Source organism: Poecilia mexicana, unplaced genomic scaffold (assembly GCF_051168715.1).
Source record: "Poecilia mexicana isolate PSO_F unplaced genomic scaffold, ASM5116871v1 scaffold_1, whole genome shotgun sequence".
In the NCBI taxonomy this organism is placed as follows: Eukaryota; Metazoa; Chordata; class Actinopteri; order Cyprinodontiformes; family Poeciliidae; genus Poecilia; species Poecilia mexicana.
Genome location: NW_028263370.1, coordinates 24,244,092 through 24,264,040, shown reverse-complemented (window position 1 = coordinate 24,264,040; position 19,949 = coordinate 24,244,092). Strand labels below are relative to the sequence as shown.

At 42.4% G+C, this 19,949-nt stretch overlaps 1 protein-coding gene across 1 annotated transcript; it reads left to right on the top strand.

Annotated features, from left to right (window-relative positions):
- The first annotated feature begins 9,346 nt into the window (after positions 1–9,346).
- LOC106910534 (uncharacterized) lies at positions 9,347–11,730 on the top strand. Its single transcript, XM_088006801.1, has one exon. It carries the CDS (start codon positions 9,356–9,358, stop codon positions 11,510–11,512), a length of 2,157 nt encoding a protein of 718 aa, XP_087862927.1. The 5' UTR covers positions 9,347–9,355; the 3' UTR covers positions 11,513–11,730.
- Positions 11,731–19,949: the final 8,219 nt, after the last annotated feature.

The window sequence follows — 19,949 nt, the reverse complement described above, 5'->3', positions numbered from 1 at the left end:
CCTCAGGGACTTCAGGGGCCTCAGGGGCCTCAGGGACTTCAGGAGCCTTAGGGACCTCAGGGACTTCAGGGGCCTCAGGGACTTCAGGGGCCTCAGGGACTTCAGGGGCCTCAGGGACCTCAGGGGCCTCAGGGACTTCAGGGACTTCAGGGGCCTCAGGGAACTCAGGGGCCTCAGGGGCCTCAGGGACCTCAGGGACTTCAGGGACTTCAGGGACTTCAGGGACTTCAGGGGCTTCAGGGGCCTCAGGGACTTCAGGGACTTCAGGGACCTCAGGGGCCTCAGGGGCCTCAGGGGCCTCAGGGACCTCAGGGGCCTCACGGGCCTCAGGGATCACAGGGACTTCAGGGACCTCAGGGGCCTCAGGGACTTCAGGGGCCTCAGGGGCCTCAGGGACTTCAGGGGCCTCAGGGGCCTCAGGGACTTCAGGGGCCTCAGGGACTTCAGGGGCCTCAGGGACCTCAGGGGCCTCAGGGACTTCAGGGGCCTCAGGGACTTCAGGGGCCTCAGGGATCTCAGGGATCTCAGGAGCCTCAGGGATCTCAGGGACTTCAGGGGCCTCAGGAGCCTTAGGGACCTCAGGGACTTCAGGGACCTCAGGGGCCTCAGGGACCTCAGGGACTTCAGGGACCTCAGGGGCCTCAGGAGCCTTAGGGACCTCAGGGACTTCAGGGGCCTCAGGAGCCTTAGGGACCTCAGGGACTTCAGGGGCCTCAGGAGCCTTAGGGACCTCAGGGACTTCAGGGACCTCAGGGGCCTCAGGGAGAAGCATTGGGACCCGTTTTATGTTTGTATCATTGTGTCCTGCCAGTTCAATGGTTCAAACACCAAAAACACCTAAATGTGCATGAATACAGTCAGAGTGTCTCTAACATCTACAGTCTTCCTTACTGCAGCTCTCAGGGGTCCAGCCAATCGGCACCAAGGAAAATAAATGCTGCTCCATTATTTGCTGCTTTGCAAACACCAGCCAATAGCATGTTAAGTAGCACTGCAGAGGATTAAAAACAGCTAACGGTGCACCGATTGCAGTTTTCCAGACAATCACAGTTTACCAATCTTTTAAAAAGCCTGACCTGCCATTTCAGATTCTGGCTGATGCCAATGTTTTTGTCTGAAATGTTGCTCCATACAGTTGCTGAAATGGGAACAGTGGGGTCCCTATTACCTGTCAACCTGCAGACATGGCCTGGTGGCCGGTCAGTCAGTCAGACCTGCTCACAAAGGACAGAGGTTGATTTTTAGGCCTTTGCTGAGGTCGATAACATCAGTGTATCGGCTTCACTTGTAAAAATCACCGATCTCCCAAAAACACTTGGTCATAAAAACACTTAGTTTTTATTATCACTAGAGACTGAAGGGTATTCACCACTTTTACAAATTTAGAGCACACTGAGTAGGTCCAGAGAATATTTTTACTTCTTTAGCATCCCAGAACAAAGTTAGAATCCAGAAAAACTACCGTAGCCTCAACGGTTCAGACTCCTGTTCTCCAACCCAGAAAAGGAACCAGAGGAAACTTATCAACCCGAACAGGAGAAACTAGTTACAGACTTTAGATCAACACTGGATTGATTTGTTATTTTGTTTGTATTTCCTTTTAATTCCTGTAAAGCACTTTGTGTTGCCTTGTTACTGAAAATGTGCTTTATAAATAAATTACCTTACCACAATGAAGGAATTTGGCACCGATAAATAAATCACTGAACCCCCAGAGAGAAAACAAACATCTTAATGCCTCCTCTAAAACAGCCAGTATGTCTTATTTAATGTTTAAGGTTAAATTATGTTATTTAAAAACAAAAATCTAATTTATTTGAAATGGATTCAAACCACAAGAGTTCATAAATATGTGCAAATTCTCTTTAGATGTTTCTTTTGCTCTTTGTAGAAATGCCAGTTCTGCTGTTGTTTGCTCATCATTTCTATTTATTCCAGTGTTCAGTGTAAATATTTAATTTATGATCATCAGGGCAAAAATACTGTGATCTTCTAACCTTGAATTCAAAATTGATCTTCCCATAAACATTATGTCTAAGTGGACCAGGAGTTTGTTGAATAAATCAATAATTTAAACTGAAATAAAAAGATCAAATTGTGTCTGGAGAAACTGTTTTATTGTTCTGTTTATTTATTGTTTTAAGTTCAAATATCAGGTTTTAATCTTCACAGATGTTTCCATAATAACCATAATTCAGTCTTTAATAATAACTGTGTTTCTTTCCATTGTTGATTTTCTGCCTCAGTCTGAACTGATTCAGTTTCCTTCTGGTTTCTGAAAATTATTTCTGAATAATATAAAAAATAAAACTTTAGTTTTTATAGCTGATTAAACCAACAAGCCGATTCTGGATGTTGCTGTTAAACTCTGTCAGCTCAAAGCTGCTCTTTCAAACGGTGATTTTATTTTACTGCTCTAGTCGTTTTGCTCGTTTTCATGTCTTACTTTATGAAAGGTTGTTTTTTTAATCAGAGAGAAGCCTTTAGATTCATTCTGCACATGCAGCTGCTTTGTGTGATTATGGGAGGAAGGTGTTGAGCTCATCAGATCCTCTGGTCGCGGCGTCTGCCTCCAATTCTTCAGTCGGTCTGCTGTAGTTTAAACCAGCAGTCGTCCCACAGCTTTGTGTGTAGCAGATACTGGGAACTCTGCCAGGGCTCCTGGGGCCCGATCCGTCCTGCAGACAGAGAGCTGTGGGTGTAAATGGCTGCTGGTTTGGTGATTTTCCTCACTTTGACTTTCTGTTTATGTTTCTAATCTTTATGGCTTGATAATTGTCTGATCTCGGCGTTTTCCAGCAGGAGGTTTAACCTCCACTTGGTGTTTTCTGGAAGTTTGTTCCAAATCTGTGGTGCATAGAAACTGAATGCTGCTTCTCCTCGTTTGGTTCTGGTTCTGGAGTTGCAGAGCAGAACCAGAACCTGAAGATCTGAGGGATCTAGACGGTTGGTACAGCAATAACAGATCTTTAATGTATTGTGGTGCTAAACCGTTCAGTGGTTTATAAACTAACATCAGTATTTTAAAGTCTATCCTCTGAGCTACAGGGAGCCAGTGTAGGGACCTTAAAACTGGTGTTATGTCTCTATCTTCCTGGTTTTAGTCAGAACAGCAGCAGCAGCTTCTGGATCAGCTGCAGCTGGAGGATTGATTTATTAGTCAGACCTGTGAAGACGCTGCTGCAGTAATCAATGCGGCTGAAGATAAACGCATGGATGAGTTTCTCTAGATGGCGCTGAGACATCAGTCCTCTAATCCTGGAGATGTTCTTCAGGTGACAGAAGGCCGACTTTGTGACTGTCTTAATGTGGCTCTGAAGGTTCAGGTCAGAGTCCATCACTACTCCCAGGTTTCGGGCTGATCGCTGGTTTTCAGTTGTAATGACTGAAGCTGAGCATTGACTCTAGTTCGCTCCTCTTTAGGTCCAAAGATAATAACTTCAGTTTGTTTCTGTTCAGCTGGAGAAAGTTTTGGCACATCCACACATTGATCTGTTCTAAGCATCTATTCAGTGACTGGATGGGGTCAAAGGTCACCTGGTGACATCGTGATGTAGAGCTGTGCATCATCCGCATAATTGTGGTAGCTGATCTTATTGCCTGTTATAACCTGAGCCAGTGGAAGCATGTAGATATTGAATAGGAGGGTCCTAGGATTGAACCTTGGGGTTCCCCACATGTGACCTTTGACCTCTCTGATGAGAAGTTTCCGACTGAAACAAAGAAATCCCTGTTCTTTAGGTAAGATTCAAACCAGTTGAGCACTGGACCGGAGAGTCCGACCCGACTCTCCAGTCGATTCAGTAAGATGTCCTGATCTGCACTGAGGTCCAACAGAACCAGCACTGTGGTTCTCCCACAGTCTGTATTTATATATGGATGTCATTGAACACGGCCACCGTAGTGGTGAGCACGAAAACCAGACTGGAAGGAGTCAAAGCCATTCATTATTGTTAGGAAACTATTTAATTGGTTACACAGCTTTTCAATCATTTTGCTGATGAATGGGAGGTCAGAGGTCGGCCTGGAGTTCTGCAGTAGTGATTTGTCCAGATTGATCTTTTTTAACAGTTTGATAAATGAGCCTCATATAATTGTTGTGCTGACCATATTGTTTTTTGTGGTCTCTCACCTGACAGAGCTTTTATTCAAATGCAGTCAGCTTTTAATGTTTTACAGATAAATCTCCCCATAAGATTAATGCACATAAATTAAAGATCTGAAAATTGAAACACTGTGACCACATAAATATTTATGATTTTTAACTTTCTTTGTCACCTGGGGAAGAAGCTGAGATAAAACTAGGATCATTTATTTCAGGATCAGATCCTGTTTATCTTTTATTCTTTGTGTCTTTACTGAACTATGGTGACGTTTTAAACATGCACAGTTGTTTTAAATCTTGTTTCCCTTAAATGGTTTTACTCACTGGGTCTAATTTATCATGGAGCTTTAAGGTTTATGGCACATTTAAAGGTTTTACACATCGCTGCACATTTCACAGCCGGGCTGGATGGAGGCTTTGGCCGCTCTTCATCATATTTTTATTCATGATGTCACAACAGGACTTCTTCCTTCACGTCTGTTGGCTGTAGAAACAGAAAATAATGTTACAAATGAGTGAAATTAGTCAGCATGTCAGAAAGTCGCCTCATGTGAGGAACTTCCTTTAGAGGAGGAGGAGGAGGACTTCCTCTCTCTGAGCCTCAGTCTCTCAGTGTTTTCTCTCCCACCATGTTTTCTCCTGTCAGCTGCGGGATGTTCGCCTTTCTTCTCGGTGAGTGCTCACTTCTTTACAGCTCCGTCCTGGTGGGATTCAGCTGCGCCTTTAGCTGCCATGTTCTGAAGGTTTTTATTCATTTAGATGAAATGCTTCCCTCTTTCATGCAGCTGCAGGGAGACGTTGCATCATTTTTATCAGCTGCTGGTCAAAACTTCATGTTCAGATTAATAATTTAATGTGAGAAAGAAGAGAGTCAGTCAGTTCTGCACTTGGAATTGATTCACAAACTGAAACTTAAAAGGAGGCTTTGTTTTTAAAAACCAACAAGCACTGAGCCATTATTTCAGAGGCTTCGATTTATTTTTTATGTTTTTTCATTTCATAAGTTCATGATCCCGATTACTAAAAGCCAAAGAGACTTTGATGACCTCAGAGTTAAAGTAGAGCTTTATCTGCTTCTGTTGTTTATGTTTTTTAAAGGTATGAATAAAGTGACACTGGCGTCTCTGAATGCTAATAAACATCTCACCAAAATCCGTAATAACTAAATGGAGTAATAAATGTGAGTCGACACAAATCTACAGACTCCGCCTCTATGTGGAGTCAGATTTATTAGTTATTATTATCCATCCAGGGATGTGCTGATAAATTATCTTTTTATAATAATAATAATTTATTGTAATCTGCTTATTTTGGCAACATTTTTTACACAACTGTAAACTATTTTTTAATGTAGGACTACTGATGAGCAGAGCGCCACTTCCTCTCATTGTGTTGTGCTTTAAAGGTCTGAGTTAACCAGAGATCCAACGTCCTATGAAGGAATTAAATTATTTTCCATTGTTTAATGTAACACATTGAAATAGTGACACCTTCAACAAGAAGAGAGGAGGGTGTCGGGTTGCTGTATTATAGGAAAATTAACAATAAAAGACTTTCTTTCAGCTTTGTACCAACATTGTCTGATAAAGAGCAACATGACTGATATTTTCCCTCTGGGGCAGATTAGCTGTGGCCAAAATGATCATTTTTATTCAGTAACTCAGTAATCAGAACAGTTTTATTATTATTATTGTTGTTGTTGATCAAAGTATTTTTGCTCCATGTTTGAGTTCTCTCAGTCAGACTCCATGCAAAGAGGAAGATGTAAAAATTCATATAAAAACTTAGAAGATCCTGAGATGATTTACTGAAACACAGAAACGAGTTTTTAACGGAAACGTTTTCTGACTTCATCATGTGACTCTGATGACAAAAGATAGAGAATCGTTCAGATTATAATTTTTTTTCCCCATTTTCATCATTTAGTTGCTTTGACTGCAGCAGAGGAAGTTCAACACCTGACAAGGAAGATTGGTGAAAATGTGACCTTTGACCTCGGGGCCCAAGACCTGAAACATGACGACCATGTCATCTGGTCGCATGGCGCCGGCAGCGCTGTGATCTACAGCGTTCACATCGGAGAGGATCAGATCGACCAGCTGAGGAAGTTTGGCCTCAGTCTGAGAACCGGCTCGCTCAGCATCCATGATCTCTCCTCTGCAGACTCTGATGTTTACCTCGGACAGATCATCAACAGCAGAGGAACCAGGAAACTCTTCAACCTGACTGTCCAGGGTGAGTGAGTCAGTCCAAAACATGAGACAAAGTCTGAGAAACATTAATGCCACAGTAAGAAGATCTGAGTTATTCCTGTTCCTGGTCGCCTGAAGCCAGAATGTTCAGCTGAACGTCAGGCTCAGCGTTTGTTTCTCTTTTGCAGATTTATTGATCATTTTTAGCAGCACGACTAAGAAACGATGATCTGCTTTCTACTGGCAGTTTAACTTTATCAGTTTCATTAAAATCTAACCTCAGCTCTGTCTGGACTATCAGCCACCCATAAGAGCTGTGAAAATATATGTCTATCTATATCTATACCTATAAATATATATATATATATATATATATATATATATATATTTATATGACTGATGCTTATTTGCTTTGGTTCAGTAAATGACTTTTGAGAAAAGGCGTCGATTATATAAAACTTCTTTTCTTCAAACTGAAATTTCATTCAAAACTTTTATGTCAACATGTGACATGTTCATGTTAAATAATAAATTAGCAAAACAGAAAATAAATAAACAATACTCAAACACCAACTGTTGAGTCTCAAAGAGGCAAATAATAAAATACAATTCAAATAAATAATATTTTCCCTTCAGTCAAATCCTTAAGCCAAGTCATGTAATGTTGGTCACATTTAAATGTAAAATACATTAAAATATTAATGGACAATGATGAGAATGCGTACCTAAATACTCTGAAAGTATTTACTGCATTAAGTTTTCTTGTGTTTGGAGCAAGATTTTGATTTGCAGGTTGTGATTATTGTTTGCTAAAGTGAATGAAGAGTTATAACTCAGTTATAACTCAGTTATAACTCAGTTATAACTGAGTTCAGTTATAACTGAGTTATAACTGAGTTATAACTCAGTTATAACTCAGTTATAAGCTATGCAAGCTCAGCCCATCTATGATGTCTCTGTTTCTGCTGTAAAAATCCTGCTCAACAGAAATAAACATTATTTATTAATACGTCCTGTAATGATGATCCAGTCAGGACCGTGAATCTATTTGTCTCCTGGTTGCTTCACAGACCCCGTGCCACCGACCTCTGACCCCCCTCACAGCAGGGAACCCTGGGTAATTGCTGTCATTGTGACTGTCGTCACTCTTCAGTTACGCAGTGAAGAGATATTTTTGGTTAGTACCATAAAAGTTTAGTCTTTTTATCATATAAATATTAAAATTCAGTTGTGATTATTTATTTTTATTCAACATTTTCAGTAAATCTCAACTCAGCTGAAAATACAGAATTAATATTTGCTTTAACTTGAAGAACATTTCAGGAAAAATCTCCGTTGGTTTTAGTGTGAAACCTTTTTTATTAATACTTCCTGTTGGTTACCAGCTTGTGTTATGATCATAATCTTTGCTGTGCATAATGCAGAGCTGTGATTTTCTTCTTGAGTTGATCTCACCAGCAGCAGCAGTTTGTGACCAAAGCCAACAGGAAGCTGATCCACTGACCAGCTCGGCGCTCCGGGTCGGGACCGGCTGACGGATCCTTTCTGAAGAACCTCCACCAGCTTCCCGTCGTTTTCCAGCCCAGTCTGCTCTGATCCTCCTTTCCCACAAATGTTGATCCATTTTAAATCAGGATTTATTAACCGACATTGGAAGTAGTAGAAGAATAAGTTAGTAAAGTTTTGTTTCTAAAGCACATTTTTACAAACAGCAGTCAGGAAATTGTTCAAAGGGAATGTAAATACATTCCTATCAATAATTTTATTTCATAAACTTGCACCAGAAAAGAAGTGTATCTTTAATCCAGTTATACTTCTTAGCTGCCTTCAACACATTCAATCATTTCATTTTTATTGTTACTCCTTAGGAAAATGAACTTTCAGATGAAGCATCTTCTTATTTCTGTAAACTGATTTGATGTTCGTGAAGATGATGGTGCTTCCAACAGATGCTCCCTCTGGGATCCCTCAGGGCTTTGTGTGTGAACCTGATGTATTGTTGTGTTATGAACGCTGCCTCTGCTCCGACTGTTACTAAATGTTTGAATCTGGAGAAGCACAGAGCTGCTGAAAGAACACAGGACTGGAAATAATCTGCTACTGGAAGATATATTTAAAGTGTTTGAGGAAATGCAGGGTTTTGTTGTATCACTGTGTGCTTTAATGCAATAATGTGATCAGAAATGCACTTAGAGAGTAAAACATACAAGTTAAAAGATTCTTGGAGTGGCTCAGTTCACACTAGCAGATCTGTCCAACTGACGGATGGTCAGGAAAACAAGCGGCAATCTTTCTTTACTTCCAGTTCCTGCCCTTTTACCTCTGGCTCAGACTTTTCTGTATGAATCTAACGAGCACAAGCAGCCTTCACCTCCACAGAGATTTCTGTTTTTAATGCTGGATAAGAGGAGTTGCATCTGATTGTTGGGGTTTATTGGCTAATCTGTTGTGATTTACAACCTTCTTTACTCGGCTGTTGTGGTGAAGAAGGAATTTAGCTAAAAGGTTAAAATTTCATATTTTCATAAACACCTTTAAATCTAGGAAAAGTGCAACAGCGCCATCAAGTGACGTTTTATACGCACTGCATGGCTCCTTGATGAATAACCAGATATTTGTAATGAGTGAAAAATACGTAAAAGTCAGAAGGAATTTTCTCAAAAAATAAATATTCTTTACCTTTTTCCATAAATTGCAAACTATGAGTGACGTAAATAAATGTAACTATTTACGAAAGCTAAACTAAGATTTTTGAGTGGCGTTTATTCATAAAGGAAATTATTATCTGTTTTTTGTTGTTTTTATTTCCTGTGATTCCATTAAACTTCCGACATTCCGACCTGTTATTGATCATGATTACCTTTTAAAACAAGCCGTGACGTTTTCGCGCTAAGTCCCGCCCACATACAGACGCCAGCTGTTGTAACAAGCTTCTTTGATCTCTGTGACGTGTGAATCGACGTCACAGAGACAGCAACTACCTCATTTCTCTTGTTCTCTTCACATCTTGGCATTCAGTTGTAAGCTAGCACAGAGAAGTGATTTTCCTGAAACAGCCATGAGTTCCCCTTCAGAGCAGAGCCAAGTGATTTCCACACAGACCGTGAAACCCGCCGTCGACTGCTTTTTCAGTGACCTCTCACCAGAGCAGTGGATGAGTTTGGCTTCAGGAACCCCAGATCAGAGCACCAACTGCAAGCTGACTCAGCTGCTGGGGGACACCATGGAGCTCTTCGTGGCGTCCGTCCTGGAAAAGGTCCAGCGTGAAGAATTCACGTGTGAGATCGTGGAAGACGTTGTGGGCAACATCATCACTGAAGCTTTCACACAAAGTATGAAGATCAAACACGAGGTCCGAACTGAGAACACTGAGAATCTAAACAGGTTAATTGTCGAATATGTGACGGAGAGGGTCAAATCAAAGTTCCCCTCTGACGACGAGGATTCTGCAGAGAGTTACATAAAGAAGATAAGTGACATGTACAGAAAGGATGCGGTGGTTCGAAAAGCCACTGCTGTGATACGAGAACTCTTTTCATTGATGTGCAAATCTCTGCCCAGGAGCAAGAGGATTCCTCTTTTTCTGCTAGTGGACAAACAGCGGGTCAAGTCTGCCAGGAAGGTTTCCCTGAAGAGCTGTCCAGGAAATCAGGCTGACTGTGGGAAACAAGACTCCTCTGTTCAACCTGAGGCGCCTTCAGATGGCAGCGACGAACTCAGGATCCACAGCCAAGCCTCTTTCCCAGCTACCAAGCCAAAATCCAAGGTCAAAGGTCTGAAAAGGAAGATCAAAAAGTTTTTCACTAAATGTTTTCACAGACGTTCATCCACGGTTACACCATCAAGTGTACCAGAGAGCCCAGAGGAGAAAAGCTCTGCGCACACCTTTCTTGGAGGATGGTCTACTCCTGCAGATAATGTCTCAGACGTCTCACCGACAGACAGATCCTCTCCTGTGGACCAGGAGGAAAACATCCCTTATCTGGAAAAAAGCACATTCGAGGGCGAAGGTTCAGAGGTAACGTCTGTACGAGAATTTATATCCGATGATCAGCCAGCCAAAATTACTCAGATAGAAAACTTACAGCCTCAGCTGAACGGCTACGTAAAGGAAGTTTGTCCAGCTGCTGAGTCCATCATGCCTGAAACTCTGTCATACGTTCCCTCATTTGAGGAAATGCAGGAACTGGCTGCAGATTTACAAGAGCAAGGAAAAAAAACTGTAGTGAGCATCCTGGTGCACGAGCTGATCGCTCAGCTCATTAAAGCATCCGACGGGAACATCGCCATCTCTTTTTCGGACTCCAAAGCCACACACAGGCGGCTCGTAGACAAAATCTGGGCTGAAGTTCAGAAGGAAGACGTTCATATTGACCTAGAAAGAGCCTTAAAACTTGACAAGAAAATCTACAGCAGCATCTGTAAAGCACTGAGGTGTCCAGGTGACCTTAGAGCCCTATTGCTTTTCGAAACGGCAACATTCGACAGTGCAGTCGTGTCCTGTTTCTTGAAACATCTTGTAAGATCTGTGGAAAAACCTTTCCTCTCACAGTTTTTCTCAGCTGTGGGTGAAGCCATATCCAAGCTCTTTAGGCAGCCAAGGGCAGACTGTGAGGAGTTCATCCCATCTGAAGACGACAGCAGCGGAAACAACGCTGCAGAAGATGAAGTATGGTCCGACTCTGAGCAGGACTCTGATTCAACAGCACGAAAACCAGAGGACATTGACTGGTGGCCCATGACTCCAATGGCTCCAATGTCTGACAGCCAACAGCAGGAAAACCTGCAGGAAACTGAAGAGGGAGAAGAAAAAGAGTTTTCATTTTCCTCTTCAGATTTTTTGACTGAAACCTCAACTTCGGTCGAAGAAACTGAGGTAAGCGAAAAAGAGTTGGCTGTCAAGATACTTATTGGTGAGCTGGTTTGGAAGATCGTTGAGAAGTCAGGGCAGTGCTACCCAAGGCAACAGTATCATACCGTCTGTGAGCGTCTGTCCCAAAACCTCTGGGCTCAAGTTAAGGCCAGTCTCGATAACTTGTCTCCAGAGAAGATTAAAAGCCTGGACCGAGTCATTTACAATGACCTCTGTAAGAGGTGGGACCACCCAGAGAGCCTCCTGGTCCTCCTGGACTTAGGGCAGCCTCCAATGGACCAAATCATTTTGTCTTGTATCAGAAAACGTCTCCTGAACCCATCAAGGTGCTTAGTTTCATAAAGAATCTGTTCAGTGATCCCCAGAAACATATCAGGTCTGTTAAAAGCAGGATTCAGAAATCTGGGATAAGAGATAAAACCAGGCTTGATACATGACATGATCCGTTTCACAAAGGCCAAACCGGCCGAGGAAGTGGGGCTGTGTCAAACCAGGCTTGATGAATTCACTTATTCTGCAGACCATGAGACCCATCACAGACTCACTGATGCTACGAAAAACATCATAATGGACGATTATGAGGAACTGAAGCACTAAAAAAAAAAACTACAATAAAAAACCACAACAGCAAACAATACCAGACTGATTCAAAGCATCAGTTCACATTTCCAAACCATCTTATCAATATTTATACAGAACAAACATGACAAAATTAAACATAAGAACCTTTAGTCGTATCTGGATAAAATCCAGTCACTGTTTTCAGCTGAGTGTCAGATAAACACCAGATTCAGCAGAACAGAGTCGACTGCTCCGTCCTCCAAACCTGGGTTTTCTTCGGGTGATCCGGTTTCCCCTGAAAAAAACAGACAAACAATCCAGCTACCTAACTGTGTGTGTGTGTGTGAGTGTGTGAGTGTGAGTGTGTGAGTGTGTGTGTGTGAGTGTGTGAGTGTGTGTGTGTGTGTGTGTGTGTGAGTGTGTGTGTGTGAGTGTGTGTGTGTGTGTGTGTGTGTGTGTGTGTGTGTGTGTGTAGAAGACCAGCCAAAGTTAAATTTGGAACATTTATACCATCAGTAACTTGATACTGATGGTTTATTTTATGTTGAGTTCGCTCACAGTTGATCTTTGATTATGATTTTTTAAAATTTGATTTCAACTTTAGTTTTTTTGGGATCACTTTTATCCGCTTCATTTTCTTGCTATGCTATCTAACATTCTCCATTTAACAGATGCAGCTAAATTTTCTTCTGTGCCTTCTGTTCTTTCATCGTTAAAATTCAACATTTTGCTTTCAGCTAGTAAAACCTGTAATCTTCTGATCTGGACACCTCAAACATTTATTTCTATATTCAATATTTGGTATCTGTTCCTTCATAAAAGTGGCCAGCTGGTGCTACTGACCTGAAACTGTTTGTATCTCAGAATAAAGTTCTCTGCGGTCCGTCCCTCATCAGGACCGGCCTGAAGACGCTGCATTAACATAATTTCTCTTTTCTTTAAACTTTCCCTCCATCCCTCCATCCCTCCTTATGTTTACTGCTCACCATTACTCTGACCACAAATATTTCCTTGTTGAATTTATTGAATGCAATTTTATATTCTGTAGAACAAATCTACAAAATATAACATTGCATCGCCGAGTCTTCCTGCAGCAGAGTAATGGTTCATGGTTCTTTGAATGTTTTTACCTGAGGACACTTTTATTTAAAAGCTAAGGCGATAAAACTCATGACAGAAATGTCGGCCGTACTATCTGCCTCGGGAGTTTACTGCGGTGTTTGTCACCAATGTTTACATCCCGCCTGGTGCTAACGGCAGCGAAGCATTGGAGGAGCTACACCGTTAGCTCACTGCAGATGAAGCACCCGGAGGCGTTTTACATGGTTCTGGGGGACTTTAGCCACGTGAAACTGACCGACACTTCCCGTTTTAAACGGGCGGCGGAGTCCGGCGACGACAGGCGCTTAAATTCCGTAACAAAAATGATTTTATCTTTTTTTAAAAAATCTTTTTTAATCTTTTTCTTCTTTTTTCAAAATCTATTTCTCTTTCTTACTGTTTATTCAATGTCACATGCTGTTTTCATTTTGTTTTTTAATTATGTAAAGAACCTTGAAATGCCTTGCCGCTGAAATGTGCAACACAAATAAAATTTGATTTATTTATTTATTTAATTTGGATTTTATTTTTTTCTTTAAAATGTATTTTTATTTTGTGAGGTGACTTTATGTGTCCTGAAAACACCTTTTAAATAAAATATATAATTACTAAATACTCATACTGCTACAAACAAGGACGTTGCCATGGTTACTGCTTCACGTGGTGAGAGACTTCCGGGTATTTATACTAATTTACATATGTGTTTATGGGAATAGAGAGGGCGGACCAGCAGCTGCTCTATTTCCCGCAAATTAGGATTTATAAAGGAAAGGTGCGCGGCCAGGTGCGTGCGCACGGCTTTATGTATTCCTTTTTTTTTTTTGCGCTGCACTTTTCCACATTTTTCTGTACGCCAAGTTTTAGCGTGAAAACTGCGCTCTCTTTTATGCCAGAAGAAACTCCCCTCATTTCTCTAAAATTTCTCTTCAAACTGAAGCGTAATCCAATCTTATTGATGATCATTTAAGGGAAAGGCATTCAAATCTGTTCATTCTGAATTATTCTGAGAAAAGAATGAGTAAACCCAGAAATGTTTAGGAAAAGCTCAGAGGAAAAGAAAAGTGCCTCATGCATAAAAGATTTCGCAGTATTTTCTTTATTTGTGTGCGTGTTAACTTATTGTCTGAGGAAAAATGTGGTTCAGTTTCATAATTTACTTTTAAACAATAAAATATTAAAATCATGAAAAAACATCGGCTTTGAAACTTCTTGCTCTAAATAACATTGAATGTAATCCGGTTTCAGTGTATTTAGGTGAGTTTTGACGCTTTGCAGTTTGTCCACAGAAAAGGTTTGTGTGGCTGCCGCACATTTTCACTCCAGCGAAAAAGTGTGTGCATATTTCTGCAAACTTTGACACAAAGTTATTTATACATGCCGACTTGTGCGTAAAATATGGCGCCGCACATTTTTTGTGCGCACGCCGCTTTATGCATGAGGCCTCTGGTCTCCTTTTATGATGCAGATTCAACAGCTCTGATCTACTCTGAACCAGATGTTCCTTCGCTGAGAAACTCTACCCATACTTCAGTCCTTCCACTGATAAAGCCGGTAAAAACTCTGCACCTCTTGTCATCATGAAAACACTGTTTGTCATCACAGTTTGATTGGCTTTACTCCTAAGCTGATGGTCCAGCATTCACTGTGTTCAGGAAGTAAACTAACACTGCGCACAGAAAAGACGTGAACAACTCACAGACAGACTGCAGGGCCAGAAAACCACAAACTTACTTATTTTGATTCTGTGTTTTACTTAATGTGAAACTGATTCTCCCCGAGCTCCCTCTAGTGGTTTCGGGGAGAAACTGATCATTTTACAAGCGTCTCTCATCTTTATTGGAAACAAAAAATGTGCAAATATAAACCACAACCTTGCTAATGTTCCTCATTCTAATGGGCCAGCTAACACAATCAGTTAAATGTTTTCGGTCTGCTGATGCACCACAATGTAAAGAGTTTTAAAAAATTACATGAATTAGTTTGTTTTACAGTTAATTAGAAGAATATGAGAGTAAATAATGTTAACAAGCAAATCACTGTCTCGCATGGGGAACCTAAATGCACCAGCTGTTGTGGTTCAAACCAAAGAAATTAAAAGTGGTTTGATCAGTTATTGGTTTGATCAGATATTGGTTTGATCAGATATTGGCCATTCAGAGGAACAGACTAGCTGTAACAGGTGGAAGCTGCAGGGTGGAGCCAGGTGTTCATTTCCTGTGACCATGCCCAGCCAGCATGCCTAGGTGGGCCCCATGTGGGGGAAAGGAGGGCTGATATATGGGTCCCATATGGGTTTGTCCGCGGGTTCCATGATGGCCCCACATGGGTTTGCCCATGTAGGGCCACAGCCCACATGGGCGCTACATGGGCCCTAAATGGACAAACCCATGTGGGGCCATCATGGAACCCACGGACAAACCCATATGGGACCCATATAGTCTGCCCTCCTTTTCCCCACATGGGGCCCACCTAGGCATGCTGGCAGGGCAGGTGTTTGCTGGCTGGTAAGATTTGGAGGAAAACTGTTAAACTGATTCTTTTGAATAAGGTGGTGCAGATGTGGTGTTTTATTCAGGGCCCTGCTATTAATGAGGTTTTGAGGTTGCTTTACCTGGGCGAGTGGCTGCTCGACGGCGCAGGTAAATTTTATATATTTGTCTCTTTTAATTAGATTGAATTGTGTGTTTATATATATATATAAATATATTTTATTTATATATTTTATTTTATTTATTTTATTTTATATATATATATATATATATATATATATATATATATATATATATATATATATATATATATATATATATATATATATATATATATATATAAAAATTCCTCTCTCACCCTCCGTGGGTGGTCTCTTTCATCCTCTGAGCTCGGGTTCTCTACCAGAGGCCTGGGAGCTTGAGGGTTCTGCGCAGTATCTTGGCTGTGCCTAGAACTGCACATTTCTGGACTGAGATGTCTGATGTTGTTCCTGGGATCTGTTGTAGCCACTGCTCCAGTTTGGGGGTGACTGCCCCGAGGGCCCCGATGACCACAGGCACCACTGTGGTCTTCACCTTCCAGGTCTTCTCCAGTTCCTCTCTGAGGCCCTGGTATTTCTCCAGTTTCTCATGCTCCTTTTTCCTGATGTTGTGGTCACTTGGTATTGCTACATCCACCACAACGGCTTTCCTCTGTTCTTTATCCACCACCACAATGTCGGGTTGGTTCGCCATTACCATCTTGTCTGTCTGGATCTGGAAGTCCCACAGGATCTTAGCTCGGTCATTCTCCACCACCTTTGGGGGTGTCCCCCACTTTGACCTCGGGGCTTCCAGTCCATATTCTGCACAGATGTTCCTGTACACTATGCCCGCCACTTGGTTATGTCGTTCCATGTACGCTTTCCCTGCCAGCATCTTGCACCCTGCTGTTATGTGCTGGACTGTCTCAGAGGCCTCCTTGCACAACCTACACCTTGGGTCTTGTCTGGTGTGGTAGATCTGAGCCTCTATTGCTCTGGTGTTTAGGGCCTGTTCCTGGGCGGCCAGGATGAGGGCCTCCGTGCTGTCCTTGAGTCCAGCTTTTTCCAGCCATTGGTAGGATTTCCTGATATCAGCCACTTCAGTTATTTGTCGGTGGTACATCCCATGTAGGGGCTTGTCTTCCCATGATGGTTCCTCCAGCACCTTGTCCTCTGTTCCCCACTGCCTGAGACATTCGTTGAGCACATCGTCCATTGAGGCTTTGTCCTTGATGTATTTATGGATCTTGGATGTTTCATCCTGGACAGTGGCTCTCACACTCACTAGTCCTCTGCCTCCTTCCTTACGGCTCGTGTACAGTCTCAGGGTGCTGGATTTGGGGTGGAACCCTCCATGCATGGTTAGTAGCTTCTGAGTCTTAACATCCATGGCCTTCATCTCTTCCATTGGCCAGCTAATTATTCCGGCAGGGTATCTGATTACTGGCAAGGCATAGCTGTTTATTGCACGGATCTTGTTCTTGCCATTGAGCTGGCTTCTCAGGACTTGCCTTATTCGTTGGAGGTATTTGGCTGTGGCTCCTGTCCTTGTGACCTCATCGAGGTTGCCATTTGCTTGCTGTATTCCCAGATACTTGTAGCTGTGCTCTATGTCTGCTATTGTTCCTTCTGGGAGTGAGACCCCTTCTGTGTGGACGACCTTCCCTCTCTTTGTGACCATCCGGCCACACTTCTCTAGTCCGAATGACATCCCAATGTCAGTGCTGTAGATCCTGGTGGTGTGGATCAGTGAGTCGATGTCTCGCTCGCTCTTGGCGTACAGCTTGATGTCATCCATGTAGAGGAGGTGACTGATTGTGGCCCCATTCTTAAGTCGGTATCCGTAGCCAGTCTTGTTGATGATTTGGCTGAGGGGGTTCAGGCCTATGCAGAACAGCAGTGGGGACAGAGCATCTCCTTGGTATATGCCACATTTGATGGACACTTGTGCAAGCGGTTTGGCTTCAAGGGTGGTTTTCCACAGCCCCATCGAGTTTGCAATGAAGGCTCTTACAGTCCTATTGATGTTGTACATCTCTAAGCATTCAATGATCCAGGTGTGTGGCATTGAGTCATAGGCTTTCTTGTAATCAATCCAAGCGGTGCACAGGTTGGTGTGTCGGGTTTTGCAGTCTCGGGCGACTGTGTGGTCGCCCGACACCACACAGTTGAGTTGGTGTTTGGCTCCTCTACTATTTATGCCGATGCCCTTCTGTGCCGTGCTCATGTATTTATCCATGTGTCCGCTTATCTTAGCCGCTATGATGCCTGACATGAGCTTCCATGTTGTAGAGAGACAGGTTATCGGCCTGAGGGGTCCTTCTGGATCAGGATTGTACGCCCTTCAGTTAACCATTCAGGGTGAGTCCCATTTTGTAGCAGCTGGTTCAGTTGAGCTGCCAGTCGCTCATGGAGGTTCTTTAGCCAGTAGGCATGGATCATGTCAGGCCCTGGTGCTGTCCAGTTTTTCATACCCGAGACTCTTTCTTGGACATTTGCCACAGTGATGGTTACCGGGGCTTGTTCAGGGAGGTTGCTGTGGTCCTCTCGTAGAGAGGTTAGCCACTGTGCATTGCTGTTGTGGGACGCCTCCCTTTCCCATATGCCTTTCCAGTATTGTTCAGTCTCCAGCCTTGGTGGGTCTGCTCTGTTGTTAGTACCAGTGTTGTGGTACTCGAAGTTGGTCTTGGTCTTAAGACCGGTCTTAAGACCATTTTTTGATGGTCTCGGTCTCGTCTCGGACTCGACCGCATTTGGTCTCGGTCTTGTCTCGGTCTCGGGCGCTGAGGACTCGGCATTTTATTTCAAGACCAGTCAAGACCGCAACTGTGAAAATATCACTAAACGTACAGCATACTGTCCACTTTATTTGTTAACATCTTTGTTTTCAGTGGATGCAAAATGCACCAATTAAAATCCAAGCAACTACGTGTTTCTGTTACTCCCCCCACCCTCCCCACCTTTCACTCTCCCTCCTCCTCCCCTCCCCACCTTTCACTTGCACACGGCGCTCCAGGACATGCGCAGTGGTTTTCTCTCAGCGGCAGAAAATGTTTGTCTAATCGTCAGTAATATAATAGCGCTGCATAAATAGTAAGAAATCCGATGGCCACAGCTAACTCAGTAGCGCTTCACTTTCACAGACGGTGGAGACAACGTCTAACTTTTTTCGTCACTTAGAAAAGTAGCTCAAAGAAGGTAAGCTCCGTTAACGTGATGTTAGCAAAGCTAGCTGTACAGAGACACATAAGCATTGTGATGAAATATGTTATCACTCACTGTGCTGAATTATTGTGCGGAGGTGTTGACTGACTTGTCGCATATATGGGACAACGCTATGTCCAAAAGTCTGCAATATAGTGAGGTGACATTCAGAAACAGTCGATTCTTCTCCACGGCTCTTTACTTATTAGATAGGACTGGAGTGTCACTCACTGAGAGCCGTTGTTCTATCAGATAGCCATACGCTGTCAGGATAGCATACATGCATTAAGCATTAAGAAATCCGACTGTCAGAGGAGTTGTCAGTTCACCATACACAGCAAGTTATGATGAACTTAAGTCATTAAATTGTTTTCAATGATAACTATATAGATATACATGTGTTGTCATGGTTTCAAAGTGTATTTAAAGCAGGGTCTGGCTGCAGCTGGAGTTAGCTACAACACACGCCCGTGTAAAACTCACTTAACCGCTAAGTCAGGATGCCATACAACTGTTAATAACAAAGCGTATGACGATCTACGTCATGATTCTATGTTGTTGATTAAATTAAATCTTATGGTAATGATGTGTCTGACAGATATAGCCGTTGTTCTATCAGATAGCCATACGCTGTCAGAATAGCATACATGCAGTGAGTACCATGCCAGTGCATGCGCATTAAGTCCGACCGTCAGTGTAGTTGTCAGTATACGCAACAAGTTATGACGAAAATAAGTAATTAAATTGTTTATAATATGACATAATGTGATAACTAGATGGATATACATGCGTTGTCGTGGTTTCAAAGTGTGTTTAAAGCAGGTCTGGCTGCAGCTGGATGCCATACAACTGTTAATAACCAAGTGTATGATGATCTACGTCATGATTCTATGTTGCTGATTAAATAAAATCATATGGTAATGACAGCGTATGCATATCTGAGCTAAACGTACGACTATCTGACAACGTATGCTGATCTGACAGAACACCGTGATCTGACCTGACAGAACACCCGTTCTTTGTTCTTGTAATGCTCTGTGTACACTGCATCATTATTTTATTTTATTATGTACGTTAATATTTAAATTAACAAATAACTAAAACACAAGAACGAAAGAGCATGCACATTGCTCTTTGATTGTTTTTGTTCAAAGTGGCAGCTGCAATGTCTGCCATGGTGTCAGACTACCTGGCTTCATGTACTGGGATAGAGAGTGAAAACAGTCACTATGAGCGCCTTCTGTTTGGTTACTTCTTGCTTGTTGCTCCTTGGTCAGTGTTCATGGTTGAGCGTTATTTACCGTCAGGGCATTGCCTCAATTGCTATGTTTAATGGTGCAGACAGTGGTGGCTTCTTATATGAGCAATATGGGCAAATGCCCAGGGTGTTATGTTTTTAGG